This window comes from Salvelinus sp. IW2-2015, linkage group LG19 (genome assembly GCF_002910315.2).
Source record: "Salvelinus sp. IW2-2015 linkage group LG19, ASM291031v2, whole genome shotgun sequence".
Classification (NCBI taxonomy): Eukaryota; Metazoa; Chordata; class Actinopteri; order Salmoniformes; family Salmonidae; genus Salvelinus; species Salvelinus sp. IW2-2015.
The window spans coordinates 23,464,879-23,486,496 of NC_036859.1; the positions used below are offsets into that span (position 1 = coordinate 23,464,879).

The 21,618-nt window shown below is 41.0% G+C and overlaps 1 protein-coding gene across 3 annotated transcripts; it reads right to left on the reverse strand.

Moving 5' to 3' along the window:
• Positions 1-10,417: 10,417 nt before the first annotated feature.
• On the reverse strand, positions 10,418-20,653 carry LOC111979202 (armadillo repeat-containing protein 1). 3 transcript variants are annotated; one of them, XM_070448896.1, is made up of 8 exons: positions 20,589-20,649; positions 17,192-17,269; positions 16,435-16,634; positions 15,839-15,930; positions 12,714-12,900; positions 11,868-11,984; positions 11,301-11,375; positions 10,418-11,025 (listed from the first exon to the last, which is right to left on the reverse strand). In XM_070448896.1, the coding sequence occupies exons 3-8, from the start codon at positions 16,594-16,596 to the stop codon at positions 10,834-10,836; spliced, it is 825 nt and encodes a 274-aa protein (XP_070304997.1). In that variant the 5' UTR covers positions 16,597-16,634; positions 17,192-17,269; positions 20,589-20,649; the 3' UTR covers positions 10,418-10,833. The 3 variants fall into 3 exon arrangements, with proteins under 3 accessions (XP_070304997.1, XP_070304996.1, XP_023865344.1); XM_070448895.1 differs by lacking the exon at positions 20,589-20,649 and adding an exon at positions 20,239-20,322; XM_024009576.2 differs by lacking the exon at positions 17,192-17,269 and having other exon boundaries at positions 20,239-20,653.
• Positions 20,654-21,618: the final 965 nt, after the last annotated feature.

Sequence of the window (21,618 nt, forward strand, 5' to 3'; positions counted from 1 at the left end):
GACCCAGCCAGAACCCGGACTCGAACCCGGTCGAACATCTCTGGAGAGACCAGAAAATAGCTGTGCAGCGATACTCCACATCCAATCTGACAGTGCTTGAGAGGATCTGTAGAGAAGAATGGGAGAAACTCCCCAAATACAGGTGTGCCAAGCTTGTAGCGTCATTCCCAAGAAGACTCGAGGCTGTAATCGCTGCCAAAGGTGCTTCAACAAAGTACTGAGTAAAGGGTCTGAATACTTATGTATATGTGATATTTCAGTTTTTATTTTTAATAAAATAGCAAAACTTTCTAAAACCATGTTTTGCTTTGTCATTATGGGATATTGTGTGTAGATTGATCAGGGGAAAAAATTACWCCCTTTTAGAATAAGGCTGTAACCTAACAAAATGTGGAAAAAGTCAAGGGGTCTGAATACCTTCTAAAGGCACTGTACATAAACCAACCAATAAATGAATATGACCTCATCAACAGAATATCTGAAATCAAACATAATTTGCTCCTCAATCTTCGAGCATAATTGAAAGCTACATGAAGATTACAGTTTTATACCAGAAGTCAGATTATTCTGTTTAACCTACAGTCGATTTACCGGTGCGTCAATCTAAATTACATAACAAAAAAATCCCCATCAAAATACATCAGTTTAAACTAGAGATATCATGTTTTTTCCATTTGATGGGTCTCAATCCACCGCATCCGCCAGTGTCGCACTTCCCCAACAAATGTGTTAAATATGTGTAAAAAATATGTATATATAAACAATATATATATATATTTATATCCTAGATTTAGAACAGATACTTCAAAACCTTGTTTCTTTTTTAATGTGTCATCAATGCGTTTCTATGGGATTTAGTAGTAAAGGCCAAAATCAATATTTTATAAAAAAATACCTAAAGGTGTCCTAAAATTCAAAATCAAATAGCTAAATGATCCATAGTATGACCATCTTAAAACAATTCCATATGTCAGCTTAGCACCCTTATTCTCCCAATGTCTTAGACTCTAAAGAATTAAATAATTTCACTCAGTGCTATGTTGATCACACATTGCACCAACAATTCCTTCTACAAGAAAGAAAACCAAGTTGTCTTTTGATGGGGCCTGGTGCCCGTGATTCCAATCAGAGTTTAATGAAGGTGAATTTGGTCTTCTTGGTGGGGCCACGAGCAGCAGCCTAGCCATCTGTCAACGTGATTGCATGGCGGCCGGCATCTCTGGAGAGTCATGATGGTACAGATTGGGCTCTGGCCTCCAGTCGGACCACATGCACAGAGCCAGATGGTGGAAGGCACACCCACACACCCGCACACACACACGCACACACACACCAGCACACCCACGCGCACACACACACACACGCACGCACGCACGCACGCACGCACGCACGCACACACACACACACACACACACACACACACACACACCAGCACACGCACACCCACGCACACACACTTATTACGAGTCTTTATCTCAGTGCAGGAGTGTAACCATTAGGAGTGTACAACCATTCCCCTCAGGAGCCTCACTCCTCCGTACACCCAAGCTGTTCCTCCTCTTCCTACATACACAGACAGATAGGCCCCGTAGCTGGCATGGGTTATGCCAAGAAAGATGATTCACACATCGCTATAAACAACGTTGTTGTTTGGTTTGCATTTCTCTCAAGGCCTAGATGTTCTGAAAATTAATGTGCTGTATATTTAATGTGGTATTCAAACAATTGTAAATGATTGTGACATTTTGTATTATTTTCTGTCCTATCCTGGAATCATGTGTCTGGGAGGGAAAAATACCTAGATTTTCATATTTCAACATCCACCTTCTGCACACAGTTATTTAATGTTTCAAGTTTTATTGTCACATGCACAGGATACAGCATGTGTAAAACAGTACAGTGAAATAAAAACGTACAGTGAAATGCTTAACTTGCGAGCGGTTTTCCAACAATGCACAATAAAGGTAGTAATATAGATAAGAAATAAAACACGTGAAATGCAAGAAAATAAAAAAAGAATCAAGGTTAGTCAGTGCAGTGACATCACCATTATTACAATGTGCAGGGGTACTGCAGGGATTAAGGAAGGAACACACATGTAAATGGGTTAAAGTGGCTGGTAGCAGGATAAATACAAATAAACTCAGCAAAAAAGGAAACATCCTCTCTATTTTCAGCAAACTTAACATGTGTAAATATTTGTACACATAACAAGATTCAACAACTGAGACATAAACTGAACAAGTTCCACAGACATGTGACTAACAGAAATTGAATAATGTGTCCCTGAACAAAGGGAGGGTTAAAATTAAAAGTAACAGTCAGTATCTGGTGACCACCCAGCTGCATTAAGTACTGCAGTGCGTCCTCCTCATGGACTGCACCAGATTTGCCAGTTCTTGCTGTGAGATGTTACCCCACTCTTCCACCAAGGCACCTGCAAATTCCTGGGGGAATGGCCCTAGCCCTCACCCTCCAAAAACAACACCCAGACGTGCTCAATGGGATTGAGATCCGGGCTCTTCGCTGGCCATGGCAGAAAACTGACATTCCTGTCTTACAGGATATCACGCACAGAATGAGCAGTATGGCTGGTGGCATTGTCATGCTGGAGGGTCATGTCAGGATGAGCCTGCAGGAAGGGTACCACATGAGGGAGGAGGATGTCTTCCCTGTAACGCACAGCGTTGAGAGTGCCTGCAATGACAACAAGTTCAGTCCGATGATGCTGTGACACACCGCCCCAGACCATGACGGACCCTCCACCTCCAAATCGATCCCGCTCCAGAGTACAGGCCTTGCTCATTCCTTCGACGATAAACTCGAATCCGACCATCACCCCTGGTGAGACAAAACCACGACTCGTCAGTGAAGACCAGTCCTGTCTGGTCCAGCGACGGTGGGTTTGTGCCCATAGGCGATGTTGTTGCCGGTGATGTCTGGTGAGGACCTGCCTTACAACAGGCCTACAAGCCCTCAGTCCAGTCTCTCTCAGCCTATTGTGGACAGTCTGAGCACTGATGGAGGGATTGTGCGTTCCTGGTGTAACTCGGGCAATTGTTGTTGCCATCCTGTACCTGTCCCGCAGGTCTGATGTTCGGATGTACCGATCCTGTGCAGGCGTTGTTACACGTGGTCTGCCACTGCGGGGGCCATCAGCTGTCCGTCCTGTCTTCCTGTAGCTCTGTCTTAGMCATCTCACAGTATGGACATTGCAATTTATTGCCCTGGCCACACCTGCAGTCCTCATGCCTCCTTGCAGCAAGCCTAAGGCATGTTCACCCAGATGAGCAGGGACCCTGGGCATCTTTCTTTTTGTGTTTTTAAGAGTCAGTAGAAAGGCCTCTTTAGTGTCCTAAGTTTTCATAACTGTGACCTTCATTGCCTACCGTTCTTAAGCTGTTAGTGTCTTAATGACCGTCCCACAGGTGCATGTTCATTAATTGTTTATGGTTCATTGAACAAGCATGGGAAGCAGTGTTTAAACCCTTTATAATGAAGATCTGTGAAGTTATTTTGATTTTTATGAATCATCTTTGATAGACAGGGTACTGAAAAAGGGACGTTTCTTTTTTTGCTGAGTTGAGTAATAATAATCGTAATAAACATTAGAGCAACATCGAATGGTCATATGAATTACTATAATCAATCAATTATGGCGGCAGTGTATGTGGTACTTGCATGGTAATGAGTGAGTGAGTGTGTGTGATGTGTCAGTTGTGAGTGTGCGAGCATAGGTGCATTAGTGTGTGCGTATGTGGGTGCGAATACGTGAATGTGAAGAGTGTCAATGTAGGTGTGTGTGGCTATGGTATTAGAAACCTGAGGATGAGCAGGTAGTCAGTTGTGATAGTCTGTGAGAGAGAGGGAGGGCAGGGGTAGTTATCTATTCAACAATCTTACGGCCTGAGGAAAGAAGAGCTTTCAGAGCCTGTTGGTCCGCAACCCGATGCTCCGATACCGTCTGCTGGATGGGAGCAGAGAGAACAGTCCATGGCTCGGGTAGCTGTAGTCCTTGGCAGTGTTTCAGGCCTTACTCAGACAACACCTGGCATGAATGTCTTGGATGGCTGGGAGCTCGCCCCCAGTGATGCGCTGGGCCGTCCATACCACCTACTGAAGGGCCTTGCGATTGTTGCCGGTGGAGAAATTGCCATACTAGGCGGTTATACAACCAGTCACGATGCTTTCGATGGTACATTTGATTTTGTCAGCCAAACATATTAGTTATTGTTCTGCTATGTGAGTCATGTTGACATTGACCAAGGAAAGATACAGAAATCCTGGAAAAGTGTCAAAAAACCCTTTATTTACTCCTCTATTAGTCTGTCACGGCTGTCAGCAAACAGCTGGCCATCACTGACAAMAACTGCTTTCCAGTGGCTCACACCCAAAAATACATCTTGGCTTGGCTCAGGTCCTATGACAATTATGGCCAAATTGATGAGGTTGAGAGGTATAAAAATTCTGGCCTTCAACGAAATGGTCACAAGGGGTGGCTAGCTCTTGGAACAGCATTTAATTTAATTCAAGCAATACAATGTAATGCAACACTTTACAGACCATCTGCAGATACAGTATTTTGCATTCCATTCCACTCTGGGGATATTCAATCATCGGCTTGACTAAGGCTATTCTAAAAACACCAGTCTGTCGACCGCAAACCGCCTGGCTGATATACAGTATAAACCTTTTCAGCGGCTTTTTGAGGTCTGTAGACAGCTCATACTATTTCCACGGTCTATTGATGACCTGGGTCCTTTGGTTCATACACAGTAATGACTACTGTAAATAATCACGCACACTCCGCAGGGCCAGTATGGTAATCAATCAGGTGCATGTCTGTGTGTGTGTGTGCCTGTTCCATGCATGTTGCAGTGTTTTGACACCACACATAGAGAGCCTGGCTGGGTGTGGGAGGAGCACCATATGGGCTGGGACTTCATGGTCTGATCTGTTATCTCTGCTTCTTCTCCATAGGCTCCCTCCCTTGAATAGGAAACCGAGCATGAATGACCTTCAATGTGCCATGATCCTTTGTTTACAACACTAGCCTCCAACTGACAGAAACAACAAGAAATACCTGTATGTAAATGTAGATTAATCTGACCAACATGATAGAGGCCGGTGTTCAGTAAACAATCCCAACCAGTTCAACCCATTATGTTTTGATATATTTACTTGCTTTGATTCACCTCCAACACTACGTCACTCTTGAAGTTTAGGTGAGATGGTACAGGATCAAATGTTGATCGTATCATTCAGATCTTAATGATTATTATAAAGAATCAATTTCAGATGGAAACAGTGTTGGAAAAAGTACCCAACTGCCATACTTGAGTAAAAGTAAAGATACCATCATAGAAAATAACTCAAGTAAAAGTGAAAGTCGTCCAGTAAAATACTACTTGAGTAAAAGTCTAAAAGTATTTGATTTTAAATGTACTTAAGTATCAAAAGTAATGGTAATTTCAAAATATACTTAAGTATCACAAGTAAAAGTATAAATCATTTCAAATTACTTACATTAGGCAAACCAGACGGCACAATTTTTTCTTTTTTTTCTTTTACGGACATTCAAGGGCACACTCCAACACTCAGAAATAATTTACAAATGAAGCATTTGTGTTTAGTGAATCCGCCAGATCAGAGGCAGTAGGGATGACCAGGAAGGTTCTCTTGATAAGTGTGTGAATTGGACCATTTTCCTGTCCTGTTATAAATTCATAATGTAACAAGTACTTTTGGGTGTCAGGGAAAATGTATGGAGTAAAAAGTACGTAATTTTTCTTTAGGAATGTAGTGGAGTAAAAGTAAAAGTTGTCAAAAATAGAAATAGTAAAGTAAAGTACAGATACCCCCCCAAAAAACTTAAGTAGTAATTTCAAGTATTTTTACACCACTTGATGGAAAGATGTAATAATCTGAAAAACTGTTTATCACAACTCCTAAAAATAGAGAATCTAGAGAGCAGGAGATTCAATATTCAACACAGCTAATGAGCCATTCATTTTGCAAATAGGGATAATTACTTAATTACCTCAACTAATGATAATGACTTTAAGGATTCAGCATTTTGGTTAATTGATCTTGATTGATTGCACAACACCAAACAGGGAAAAGGGATAAACAAGGTAATTTGGATAAATGTTTGTCAGGCCTATTTAGCGTCTTTGATCTTATCTGTATAATAAATAGTGCTATATAAATTAAATTGATTATTATTCATGGGAATGCTAAAACATATATATTTCACATGTGAAGCTACTCCACCGCCCCTCTCATATTTTCATTGCGCTATATTATTTGGACATTCTGAGCTATGCGGTCCCCATACTCTAGTCTAGCCCCTCTTGAAGGACACAATTGCTGTGAAAGCAACTAATCATCTACAACCTCTAATGAAATATCATTAAAGCCATTATCATTTCGTAATCATGAGCTTGTTCCACCCACATCAAAAGCAGTCAGGCTCTGATAAGAGTTAATAAATAATGTATTACCAAGTGGTTCTCATTCAAAACAATGTTGCATGCCCTTACCTTAAGCCCTATTCTATTTAACAAAGCTACAATATATCGACCTCCTGTAGCCTCTATCATGTCACCTCCCTGTAAAAAAAAACCTGGCTGCGGTAGTTTGTGTGCTGCTAAGTAAATATGTCTCAGTAGGTCCTGGCACAGGTCTCTCTCATGCCCCTCTGATGACACTTCTTCCCCTCTCTGAATACAGAGTACTAAGAAGAAGCCTAATACACAACATTCATGCACACAACATGTATTGTATGGGAATAGCTATTGGCAGGGGGTAAATTATCTCATTTTACATAGCTCTGCCCATTTCTTTCTGCTCTTTATATTGTAATATTAGATAAGATKAATTAAAGTATTATGCATGTCTTTTCTTTAGCGCTTTTTCTATGAAAAGTATTAACATTACAAGATCGGAAAGTGTATGTGTAGCGGACATGAGTCAGGCTCGTGGTCGCATAATGAGGTACAGTAGCCCTGCCTGCGACTTCAAAATCATTGTCCCCCCGGTCCATAGGGAATTTCCTCTTGGTCTAAAGGTCAACACTTTGGTATCTTTAGTGAGAGGTCAGGGTTCAGACCCGCTGTGATATATGCCCACTCTACACTGAGTGTACAACACATTAAGAACACTTTCCATGAAATAGACTGACCAGGTGAAAGCTATGATCCCTTTTTAATGTCACTTGTTAAATCCACTTCAATCAATGTAGATGAAGGGGAGGAGACAGGTTAAAGAATGATGTTTAAGCCTTGAGAGAATTGAGACATAGATTGGGTATGTGTGCATTCAGAGGGTGAATGAGCAAGACAAAATATTGAAGTGCCTTTGAATGGGGTATGGTGGTAGGTACCAGGCGCATTGGTTTGAGTGTGTCAAGAACTGCAACGCTGCTGGGTTTTTCACACTAAACAGTTTTCCGTGTATGTCCCTGTGGAACTCTTTCGACACCTTGTGGGGGGGGGGGGGGGGGGGGGAGTTGGAACACGTTCCAACTAAATATTAGGTTCCTAATGTTTGGTATACTCAGTGTATATGATCAAGCATTTCTCAGTTCATATAAATCAAGCAACTTGGTGGATTGACAACTACACAATGATGATGCAATACTGACACCCTATGTCTACTGTATTGTACTGCAACATACCTCAATATTTTACTCTCATTTTATTCATTAAAGAAAACTGCTGACTAAGTCACTCTGGAATGCAAGCAATATTTGGTAGCGTAGAGTTTGACATTCAGACAGAGGTATGCTCCTGAATATAAGGGGGAAAAGTAGAGGCTTCCTTTTTTATTGTTCTTACAGTACGCATGGAGTGTGCTGCTGAATGCAGTTTGCCCATTGTTGCATTGTGAATAAAAGGCAGCGATGTTGATGATAGCGGGCAGATTCCCAAAGGGAATTCCATTGATACTTCTCTGCTGAGGTCACATGGGGCTTTGCTTCCTCTGCATTTTCATTGGGATTGTCCGTCAGTCACACAGTCTGCCATATGACAACGGCAGCACTGCTCTTTTCTGTCTGTATGTCTTGTGGCTGTCCTGTTTTCACCTCTACTTCAATAATATGCCAAACCTGTGGTAATACTAAACCTAGACTTGATGATGTATGGACATAGCTGCCTGGGAGTGCACGTTAACACATTTATCTTCCAGGCAGTTGAGCAGGTCACAAGAGCTGGGATTGCAGCAAAGATAAGTCTGTGGAAAGAACCGTAGCCTAAACCCATAAATGAGGCTCTTAGCATAATTCTCATCCTGTTCTCCTCTACAGGGCCCCACTGGTTTCAAATGTGGGAGGTTGGACATTTTCCAAGCCTATTGGGTCCAAAGTAATAGTGAGACGAGCATGCATTATGGGAAGGAGCTCAAAGACAAGGCCCTTTAGTAATGTCCCAGGGGAACAACATTCTGTTTCTCTTCACTTTTTGGGGAATTCAAACACAAGCAAATCATACAGAGGGAAGTCAAGCCAGTGGGAAACAAAGTGAAAGTCAGACACTTCTCAGTAATGTGTAAAAGACATCAGTTGTCAGTAAAAAGGGAAATTCATTCATTCATTGAAACCAAACCATGTTATATTGTGTACATTTTTAATTGTCATGTTGAACAAACTGTCATGTCCTCCATTCAAGGCAGTACCCTATCCCATCAGCATCCATAAAATGAACAATTGGACATTTCATATAATAACATTGTTTTTTAATATTCTTTTATATAACTTTTAGGAACATACAGCTCACTCACAATGGCCCATAACACTACAGACAAACTGACAGGCAGCAAACATCTCCGTGATGTGCATACATACACACAGAACATTCCTCTGTGATTGGCGTTCATACATTATCGGTGGCAAGAAACAACAAACATAAATAGGTTGTAAATATTTCATCTTTGGGGGTTAAGCGAGTGATTAGACCGTGGATTATATGATAGAAATTTCACCTGAGTCGAATAAAGCCGGCAAACAAAAAGGCTGACCTGATTAATGTTAGTTGATCTAATAAATGGTTTCTGGGGGAAAAAAGCAAGTCAATAACAAGACAAAGATAAACATATTTCTAGTGAATGACTTTGTTGGTAAACAATGCACATTGATTGAGTGTGAACAACTATACAGTATTTGCACATAGGATGCATTCTGCCCTGGCATGACGGTCACAATCTAGTCAGGTGTGATTGTACGAGGTGGGAGAGTCTATAGGACATGTTAATGCAAGCAACACATACAAGGAGAAGACAACAGTACATTTCTATACAATTATTTTCTCCATCCACAGACAGAAAATGACACTTTCAAGAAACACTTGGCAGAAACTGAACTTTTCCTTGAGGCAGTGGGTGAACTTTAAAAAAAGGATTGTCATCTGTACTATAGGTGGTCCAAACTGAAGACTTCTCATGTGGAGATTTACTTTGAACAGTAATAAGCTCAGCAAAAACATTTCCCATTCATACACTGTAAAATGCACTGATAACATAACCATTTCAGAGGCTGGGCAATGGCAAGTGATCCATTATATTGACCGAACAATCCAAAACATTCACTGTTCAACACTTACAGCTGACCCTGACAGAAAGCAGCACCCACATGAGCTCCTTTTAACCACAGGTTTAAGGACACTGCTGGCCAATCCATTTCCAATTAAAATCTAACAATGTGTATTTCCATCTACATATATTTAGAGAGTTAGGTTAGGTTTAGCCTAATCTCAGTATGCCCAGAACTAAAATCTGGCGTAATTTGGTCAAATGCTCAACCATTAATGTTTATGTAGTCAATCTCTCAAAGACAATGTTTAGCCTTGTATTCTTTTTAACTATGCGCTAAATCATTCAAGACATTGGGGAAAGGAATGTTGTTCCCAAAAAATGTCAGAGGCTGTACCTTAAAGAGGAACAATGCTCTTCCTTAGGAAATATATCCTAATATTGTTCTGTAATGAGTAATACTCAACATAAACCAAGCTAATAAAGCATGCCAGCACATTGTTCGAGAATACCACAGTGTTCAGACTGTGCAAAATATTCATGCTTTTACTGTAGATAAAACATATKTTCTCCAACCAGCCACACAGTCCTTTAAACATTGCTCATAATCCTCCACATATATTTCATGAATGATTTAAGTTGGCATTGGAATTTAAAGAGTACCCACACGAGTTGATACAGTGTCTGCATCAGTAACCTTTGGTATATTAAAGTAAGGAGCCTTACAGGCTTCAGAACTAAAGCAGACAGTCAGTCATGCAAGGGTATCCATGTAAACAGAATGAAACGAAAGGCACGATAACTGGACACATGCTGATTACTGCATATTCTACAATACCCATTGAGAAAAGAGGGGAGGAGGTCTGTTATTGTTCAAAGATCGGTCAAAAAGACCCATAATGATTTCAGATCCTTCAAATCATTCTAACTACAGGAACGTCATTTTGTGGCAACGTTTCTGATGGATCAAGTCCTATTAATGTTGCCACAATAAAGCTCCTCACAATAAGACATTTTGGTTTTCAAATACATGGCCCCATTTACATTTGCAGAAAGAATAGTCTAGCTCTCAATCAAAACCCAAAAGATAAGAAATAAGAATCCATTCCGGAAGCCGGTCCTCTCCCTCAATGGCTTGGTGATTCTGTATGGTGCCAGGTGGGAGTGTGTGTAAGATTGTGGGAGCGTGCATGTGTGTACTGCATACCGTTGGAATCATTTGTTGTTACACATTGCCTTTGGCAGTCCAGCTCTTTGGCAGCTGGGAGCCTGATTCTGTCTGAAGAGGTGTAAGTGGTCTGGGAGTCACCAGTAGAAAGAGCGGGACAGAAAGTTAGCAGCAGTGCCTAGCCAGCCTGCTCCGTCCTGCCCTGTGCCCACGCGGGTCACAGCCTTGTCTGGCTCCTGGGATGGGCTCTCCTCCTCTGGAAGATAGTCTGGAAGATCCACATTCTGCTCCACTGCTACAGAACCATCCTCTGGGAATGGGATGATTACCTATACAGCAAAAGGAAGAGCTCAATTCAATGTGCACTACAAGATAGATGATATTCCTGGCATAAAAGGTCAAGGACCATGGTATTTGAATTTAGATTCTGATTAGATACCAAACTTCTTTTCGTAAGCTTTGTCCTTGAGAAAAGATCATTCCTTAATATTTGTAAAGACCTTCTCTGGGAATCAAATTGACAGACTAGAAAATAACAGAGATTCAACCAAGGCTGTTAAGACAACAGAAACATAAAACTGGGAATTAATTCAGAAAGACAAACCTCATTTCCATCCTCTCCCCTGACCACCTGTTGAGCTTTCATTACTTCAGTTGATGCGATGGCAGAACCCAGAGCCTACAGAGGAACCAGATATTTGATTTAACAACGACACACATCATCCATGATTCCCTCCTCAGCGTGTGTTACAGGGCCGCAGGTTGTTTAACTCACCTTAAATCTCTTGTGGACATACGTTTAACATCTGTCCAAGGACTCTGGGATTTGATGAATAATGAGGAACAATTCTTCCAGTGTGCAGATTTTTCAAGGCTGGTTATTTGGATAAATCAAGATTTCTCAGGGTATGCACCTACACCTGGCATCTTTCAACTTTGGGAAGGAGAGGGGACTTTTGCCCCATACACTTGCCCGAGACTTGCAGAGAGAGTTGGGTTGAGCTACCAAAGAGGATCCATCCAGGTTCTGACACTCAGTGTTATATCTCCCCCCACCTAATCAAGCAGCTGCAAGATATTGGTTCTGGGTTGCCGAGATTAGACTCACCTCTGCCCTCCTCCATCTCCTCCCCAGAATATAATGTAATAGGACAGACAGAATGTGACTAACCTCTGCCTTCAGGTCTGAGCGGATTCTGATGATGCACCTCTTAACGGCCATCTGGAATGTGAAGCTGATGACACCTCGAATCTTCAACAGGGCCTCTTCACAAAGGCTCCTCCGGCTCTGGAGGAGATGAATGGGAATAACTGTATAAACTCAGCTTACATCAGGTAGTGGTACCAGAACTGTCACCTTATCTAATAACTATAGCATAATGTATTACAGAACCCATCATTCTTTGTGTAACATATCAGGTTTATCTTAGTAAAGAAGTTACTGGAGCTAGCATGGTGTGCCGTTGATAATGGGATATATTTTAATAAATGATTAGAATATTACACTCTGAAACCATATGATTGTATGAAATTGATTAGAATCATTAGATTATTTTAATCCTGGAGTGTAGTTCTTAGTCAGAATTAATGTTTTTTGGTGACAATATGTCTAGTATCTTGATAACAGACTGTCTGAGCCAGATTCGGTGCCGACCTTGGCTGGGGCACTGAGAACTTCCCAGGTCTCTCCCTATCTTGGGGGAGGGCGGGAAGAACCTATTCTCACGGACTCCCCTAATCTCTGTGAGCTGGGTAGATACCTAATGTTGTGTGTGGAAGTATGTGTGTCACTATAAAATGAAGGTCTTTGTACTGTGCACGCCAGAACGTTCCCGTGAATAAACCTTTTTGACTATTTTAGCTGGGCCTCCGTCTGTTTCATTCGACCAGGATCTTACAAATTCTGGTTTGCAGACTGAGTAATATAATTAAATTGGGTTATGTGCATTGAGAACATAATTCTCATAACAGCCGTCTCCTTATCAATATACTTATTGATCAGTATATGGGCACTCACTGAGTCATCCAGGCCATCTATGTGGAGGACCACTGTTTTGGCCTGCTTGTTGGTGGAGCCCAGGAAGAACTGGGACTTGCGTCTGCAGAAGGGCTCCTCTGGCTTGTCTGCATCCTCACTGTTAGAGGCCTGGAGGAGTTCATAGATTTCTGAGGCCAGCAGTTTGGTCTCTCCCGGGGTGGTTGTCCTAAGGGGGAAAGGGATGGAAGATTTTAGTCATCATCTCAAAATAGTGTTAACGTACTGGCTCTTAAAGGCCCAATGCAGCCGTTTTTATCTCAATATCAACTCATTTCTGTACCTTACTGTGAATGTTTTTATAAAAAAAAAAATAAAGACAAACATATTCAAAATAAATTGCTCTCTGCATAGAAGTGATTTAAGGAACAATTTTCCTAGGACTGTCTGGGAGTGGTCTGAGTGGGGAAAACTAAAAACATAGCTGTTATTGATATAAACATGTTATTCCTGTATTATACTTATGCTAAAATGTTTATTTTATTCTACTGAGCCATTTACTTTGTTGGTATTTTTATCTTTTTTTATTTCTTATTGTTTTTGCATTGTCAGAAGGAACCTGCAAGTTTTAAAATGTTTAAACCTTCAGACAATTGAGACATAGATTGTGCCTTTGAACACGGTATGGTAGTAGGTGCCAGGCGCACCAGTTTGAGTGTGTCAAGAATTGCAACGCTGCTGGGTTTTTCCATGCTCAACAGTTTCCTGTGTGTATCAAGAATGGTCCACCACCAAAAGGACATCCAGCCAACTTGACAACTGTGGGAAGCCTTGGAGTCAACATGGGCCAGCATCCCTGTGGAACGATTTCGACACCTTGTAGAGTCCATGCTCTGACGAATTGAGGCTGTTCTGAGGGCAAAAGGTGGTGCCACTCAATATTAGGAAGGTGTTCCTAATGTTTTGTACACTGAGTGAACATTACAGCAAGTTATGATAGTCAATTGAAACAATTGCAAACTTCAGCGAACTCATTTAACTTCTCTAGGGTAGGGGGCAGCATTTGGAATTTTGGATGAAATGCATGCCCAAATTAAACTGCCTGCTTCTCGGGCCCAGAAGATATGATATGCATATAACTGGTAGATTTGGATAGAAAACACTCTAAAGTTTCCAAAACTGTTAAAATWGTGTCTGAGTGTAACAGAACTGATTTGTCAGGTGAAAACCTGAGAACCTGAGAAAAATCCATTCAGGAAGTATTTTTTGTTGTTGGTTTTGTAGTTTTCTATTCAATGCCATTACAGTATCCATTGACTTAGGACTCAAATTGCAGTGTCTATGCCTTCCACTAGATGTCAACAGTCTTTAGAAATTGTTTCAGGCTTGTATTCTGAAAAATGAGGAAGTAAGAGCAGTCTGAATGAGTGGACCCTAAAGTGTCACAGAGCTTTTTCATGAGCGAGACGGAGAGAGTGCGTTTCTTGTTTACCTTTTAAATTGACGACGTTATTGTCCGGTTGAAATATGATCGATTATTTAGGCTAAAAACAACCTGAGGATTGAATATAAACATTGCTTGACATGTTTCTATGAACTTTACGGATACAATTTTGATTTTTTTTTCTTCCTGTTTTGACTGCGTTTGAGCCTGTGGATTACTGAAGAAAACGCGAACAACGGAGATTTTTGGATATAACGAGACTATCGAACAAAAGGAACATTTATTGAGTAAATGAATGTCTGCTGAGTGCAACCATATGAAGATCATCAAAGGTAAGGGATTAATTGTATCTCTATTTCTGACTTGTGTAACTGTTCTACTTGGCTGGTTACTGTTTGTAATGATTTGTCTAGTGGGCTATGTTCTCAAATAATCGTACGGTATGCTTTCGCCGTAAAGCATTTTTTAAATCTGACACCGTGGTTGGATTCACAAGAAGTTAATCTTTAAACCCATAAAGGCGGTTTATGGTCAAGAAATTAACATTCAATTCTCTGGCAACAGCTCTGTTGGACGTTTCTGCAATCAGCATGCCAATTGCACGCTCCCTCAACTTGAGACGGTTGTGTGACAAAACTGCACATTTTAGAGTGGCCTTTTATTATCCCCATCACAAGGTGCACCTGTGTAATGATCACGCTGTTTAATCAGCTTCTTGATATGCCACACCTCGCAGGTGGCTGGATTACCGGGCAGATGGCTGATGCCGTCGTGTAGGCGAGCGGTTTGCTGATGTTAWCATTGTGAACAGAGTGCCCCATGGTGGCAGTGGGGTTATGGTATGGGCAGGCATAAGCTATGGATAACGAACACAATTGCATTTTATCGATGGCAATTTGATCTGTAAACAATTCCTGAAAGCTGAAAATGTCCCAGTTCTTCCATACTCACCAGACATGTCACCCATTGAGCATGTTTGGGATGCTCTGGATTGATGTGTACGACAGCGGGTTCCAGTTCCCGGCCAATATCCAGCAATTTCTCACAGCCATTGAAGATTGGGACAACATTCCACAATCAACGACCTGATCAACTCTATGTGAAGGAGATGTCTCACACTGCATGAGGCAAATGGTGGTCACACCAGATACTAACTGGTTTTCTGATACACTCCCTTACCTTTTTTTTAAGGTATCTGTGACCAACAGATGCATATCTGTATTCCCAGTCATGTGAAATCCATAGATTAGGGCCTAATTTATTTATTTCAATTGACTGAGTTCCTTATATGATCTGTAACTGTGAAATTTTGCATGTTTCATTCATATTTTTGTTCAGCATATAAAACACAGACTGCACTGGGCCTTTAACTGTGAGACCCAAGCAAAATTGCAAATCCGTTTTTGCAACAAAAATACCTCTAGCTCTTGCTCAGAATGTTTGTTTCTCTATTTATTTTATGCATACTCACTATGAGAAGACAGAACACACACAAAATGCTACTTAGAGAAACATCTGGGTCTAAGGAGATGAACTACGTAATGTTTGACATGAGTTTAGGACCTGTTGCGCTTTGCAACTGTGCGTCTCATACGGAAAAAGAAGGGTTCCAAAGAAACATTTGCAAATAATAAAAAATATTTTCTATTTGATAATGATATCAGAGAAAACGAGTGAGACAAGACCATCATGATTTGGGCTTCCACAAGGGCCATATACTCACTTTTGCATGACATTCTGAAGACTTAATATCATCCCAAGCTCTCCTCTCATTTTCTCCTTGTTTTGATGGCATTCTGCAAGGTAGCGCACAGCCTGAAGGGGACACAATCACAATTTAGGAACATAAGAAATGCATTCATCCCACAGCAAAATTACATTTCCACATCCAAGGTTAAGGAGCATGGTATTTGAATTAAGATTAGAAACAGACAAGTCACTTCAGTAACCAGGTCATTGACCAGCTCGGCCCGACTGTCTGCAGTGCACTACTACTTTTTCAGGCACATTTTTTTCACGAGAAGTACTGCACCAAATAGTTTAGCTAGATGTAAAATTGCACGACTAAGACCTACCTGGCAAAAATGTCAAAGTTAATGATAGATTTCTTGATCTCATATTACTTCAGACTATTTTGAGGAAGTGTTACTTTGTTGTTGCAACGGTGGCTCAAGAGGGACAGTAATATTGCAGCTTTTCTCTTGTTATTCAAGCAAAAGTCTTTAGGGAGTATGCCTAGCCGAGATCTGCTAGTAGCAAACCAAACATATGTATGCAGACACTTTTAGAACGCAATGCAGCCGCTACTTGGGGCCTTACCAGGAGTGCTGAGTAGACAACCTGGGGGTTGGGGTGGTCCAGAAAAAGGATGAGTCCCGGTAAGCAACCTTGGTCCTGAACGATGGCTCTTCTGTTCATGGGATCTGCAGCAAGATCCCTCAGCTGGTTCACCACAGCCAAAGCGTCTGGCTCCCCACTCATGATGATGCCTCTTACAGACCCATACAAGACTGAATCGACTGAGGGAGAGGAGAAGAGATGGAGGGGCTGACATTAGGAAACATGTCATCTGCTGCTGTTAAATGTCTTAGCTAACTCAATAGTAAATTCAATACTCTAGCTACTGTAACCCTAGTATGGAGCTAGATAGCTACATTCCCCAGAACAACAGCGTATGACTTACTGCAATATAAATAATGTGTGTTTAGTAGACATACAGTGTCTTCAGAAAGTACTCTCACCCCTTGACTTTTTTCACATTTTGTTGTGTTACAGCCTGAATTTGAAATGGCTTAATTAACTTGAGATTTAGTGTCACTGATCTACACACAATACCCCATGTCACAGTGGAATTATGTTTTTAGAAATGTTTACAAATTAAAAGCTGACATTTCTTGAGTCAATAAGTATTCAACCCTTCTGTTATGGCAAGCCTAAATAAATTCAGGAGAAAAAATGTGCTTCACAAGTTACATAATATGTTTCATGGACCGACTCTGTATGCAATAACAGTGTTTAACATTATTAWTWTTWTTTWTTTTTTATAAACATTTCTGTACCTAAGACATACAATTACCTGTAAGCCGAGAAGTGAATTTCAAGCACAGATTCAACCAAAGAACAGGGAGATTTTCCAATGATTTGCAAAGGGCACCTATTGGTAGATGGGGGGAAAAAAGCAGACATTCCTTTGAGCATGGTGCAGTTATTAATTACACTTTGGATAGTGTATTAATACACCCAGTCACAAGAAACAAAAAAAATACTGCCGCCCTTCTTAACTCAGTTGATGGAGGAATGAAATCATTCAGGGATTTAAAACAGAGTTTAATGGATGTGATAGGAGATTACTGAGGATGGATCAACAACATTCCACAATACTAACATGAATGACAGAGTGAAAAGAATAAAGCCTGTACATAAAAAAATATTCCAAAACATGCATCCTGTTTGCAATAAGGCACTAAAATAAAACTGCTAATAATGTGACAAAGAAATGTACTTTTTGTTTGGAATACAAAAGCGGGGCAAATCTAGCACAACATATCACTGATTATATCACTAAAATATTTTCAAGCATGGTGGTGGCTGCATCATGTTGGGCATGCTTGTGTAACAGTATAACTTTAGACCGTCCCATCGCCCTGACACGAGCGCGAACCAGGAACCCTCTGCACAGTAACCAGGTCAACAACAGTCACCCACGAAGTGTCGTTACCCATCGCTCCACAAAAGCCGCGGCTATTGCAGAGCAAGGGGAAACCCTACTTCAAGTCTCAGAGCAAGTGACGTAACCGATTGAAACGCTATTAGCGCGTACCCGCTAACTAGCTAGCCATTTCACATCAGTTACACTCACCCCCCTTTCGACCTCCTCCTTTTCCGCAGCAACCAGTGATCCGGGTCAACAGCATCAATGTAACAGTATAACTTTAGACCGTCCCCTCGCCCCGACACGGGCGCGAACCAGGAACCCTCTGCACACATCAACAGTCACCCACGAAGCGTCGTTACCCATCGCTCCACAAAAGCCGCGACTATTGCAGAGCAAGGGGAAACCCTACTTCAAGTCTCAGAGCAAGTGACGTAACCGATTGAAACGCTATTAGCGCGTACCCGCTAACTAGCTAGCCATTTCACATGAGTTACACTTGTCATCAGCAAGGACTAGGGAGTTTTTTAGGATAAAAAGTGACGAACTTGGTTAAGTCTGCTTTCCAACAGAAACTGGGAGACAAATTCACCTTTCAGCAGGACAATTACCTAAAACAATGCCAAATATACACTGGAGTTCCTTACCAAGATGACATTGAATGTTCCTAAGTGGCCTAGTTACAGTTTTGACTTAAATCAGCTTGAAAACCTATGTCAAGACTTAAACATGGGTGTCTATCAATGATGAACAACCAACTTAACAGAGCTTGAAGAATTAAAAAAAAAGAATAATGAGCAAATATTGTACAATCCAGGTCGTGGTCCTAAAGACTTAACGTTACCCAGAAAGACAGTTGTAATCGCTGCCAAAGGTGATTCTAACTCAGGGGGTTGAATAAGATATTAGTGTTTTATTTTCCATTAATAAAAAAGAAAAAATTATCTGAATTTTTCTTCCACTTAGAGTATTTTGTGTAGATCATTGACAAAAAAAATGAAATCAAGTTTATTCCAACTTTGTAATAACAAAATCTGGAAAGAAATCAAGGGGTGTAAATAATTTCTGAAGGCACTATACCTATGTTAACTGTTACTGCCAGGATCAAAGTTAGACAAGAAGAGCTCTTGGTAGCTAGCTATCTACCTAGCCCTCGAAAACTAGGTGGCATTCTACATTCTCCCTACAGCTTTCAGCCATTAGTTCTCCTTCTTCGATGAGGTTTAACGGCTTCCAATAAATGTTGCATTACTGCCACCTACTAGACTGGAGTATAACTCCCTTATATTTTCTTTGCTTAATTTTTTCTCTCAAAAGAAAAAAAGAAAATACAACAAATACCCTACCATCTAACACTACACTCACAAAAAAATATATAAATACCATACTATGCTATTTAAATGTATTTAGTCCTACTTCAGGCCTACAGCCTGAAAGGATGGGACACCACCACTTAACACACCCTGTAACTCTTCTGATTTTAAGTCTCGCATACCCAAATACCTCTCTGCAGCTGCCACCACAACCTCTATTTTCTGCGACTTACGTTCCATCCCTGCTGTGCAGTTGATAACTATTACTATAAATGCCAAAATTCAAATCTTACTGAAATATATCACTTGTTGGTTTATCCCTCTGTACTGGTACAGATCTACTACTCACCACTCCTCTCAGGATCCCTCCACCTTGACCCATCGTCTACTTTCGCAGCATATGACAACTTCTGCACTACTCTAACCCTGGAAACCTCAACCTGCCTCTCGCACGGGTCTGCCATTAGTTTCGCCCCCGACTACCTTATGTGAATTACAATCCCGAAGTTGTTTTAACGTTTAGAAAACGTCAATAATCATTGCTTGGGTACAACATTCTAAACATATGGCCCTTATTTAAAAACAAAAACACTTACGTGGCAGTTTTGCACAGATCCATACAACTAGATGCCTCCACCTGATTAAACTTCCCATCCGCTACACTTGACGAGTTCATTAGCACCCTCTTATATAAACAAGCACTGTAACAGAGATATGGCCGTGTGTGAACACTAACTCATTTGAAAATAATTTCTCGCTGATATGAAAGACCGTTCCTAATAATAAATGTTAAGATTGAGCATCGGTGCTCCTAACAAAATTCCCCCCGTACAGAAGACGCCTTCGTCCAATGAGTCTTGTATAATGGAACTGTATGGTTAAGGGCTAGCTACGTGTTGAGGACAGGCGAGTGTATTTATAACATATTATTGTGGAAAATATAGCTAGCTAACGTTAGTACATTTAGTTACCTAGATACTGTTAACTATTGGCTGAGTGTAACTTAATTGTTACCAAGCTTGCAAGATTATTCACCATTGTTCTGCATGCAATTCCAACAGTATTTAGCGAAACAAGGGCTCAAATCATTGAACACAGCGAACATCTCTAGTTAGCATTGCCAGCTAGCTAACATTTTCTAGCAAAACACCCGCATACCTTCAAATAAATGGCTCTTCCGACCAGCACAATGTGCACACAGCGTCCGAGAAAGACAGCATGAAGCAAATCCGACGGGTGAAATAACACATGTAGCCAAAAGRTTATTTTTTTGTACATGTTATTCCATTACAAAAATCTGGTATTCGGCAAGTCACAAACAGGACCTTTTTTCCTTGGTGAGCAGGGTCGTCAGTAGTTAACGCAACCACACAGTCATAAACCGTGCCTATTCTTAAAATGTATCTTCTTAAAATCTGATTTTAGAGCTAACATTAACCACACTGTTAACTTTAAATGAAGACCAAAAAGTACATTTTTGTTTTCATATTTTGTTTAAAGATATATACATTTTTACGGTATTTTGCCTTTGTTGATGTGTTGTCGAAGCGGCCACTCTCCACTATAAACGTCTCTGATTGGCGGTTGGAAGCGACATGCCATTCAGCTGCATTGTTCTTGAAGTGAAAGAGCCGACGCCCTGTGCTTGATGTCAGATATTGGGCTTGTTGGAAGCGGATAGTGCAGCCGACTTCCGATGGACTAATCTGCGAATCACCTTCCATTATAAATAGCTACTCATTTTTATTTGTAGATCAGTCAGTCACATGATACATCTATATGCTCTCATTCAGTACTGTATGGTGCTGCCTGACAATAATGCATACAGTTACACGTTTTTTAATGTTGTGACTATTGTAATCGGCTCAAGGAAAACAAGTGGGCTCAGACAGCGATTTTTTGGGGGGGGGGTCCAAGGTTCCTTAAAGGATGTTCAAATCAAAGTTTATTTGTCACGTGCGCCGAATACAACAGGTGTACTAGACCTTACAGTGAAATGCTTACTTACAGGCACTAACCAACAGTGCAATTTTTAAGTAAAAAAAACAACAGTGAAAAGACTGATAAATAACAGTAGTGAGGCTATATACAGGCACCGGTTAGTCGGGCTAATTGAGGTAGTATGTACATGTAGGTATGGTTAAAGTGACTATGCATATGTGATAAACAGAGTAGCAGTYTCGTAAAAGAGGGGTTGGTGGGTGGCGGGACACAATGCAGATAGTCTGGGTAGCCAATGTGCGGGGGCACCGGGTAGTCGGGCTAATTAAGGTAGTATGTACATGAATGTATAGTTAAAGTGACTATGCAGATATGATCAAGAGAGAGTAGCAGCAGCGTAAAAGAGGGTTGGGGGGGACACACAATGCAAATAGTCCGGGTAGCCATTTGATTACCTGTTCAGGGGTCTTATGGCTTGGGGGTAAAAGCTGTTGTGAAGCCTTTTGGTCCTAGACTTGGCGCTCCGGTACCGCTTGCCATGCGGAAGTAGAGAGAACAGTCTATAACTGGGGTGGCTGGGGTCTTTGACACATTTTA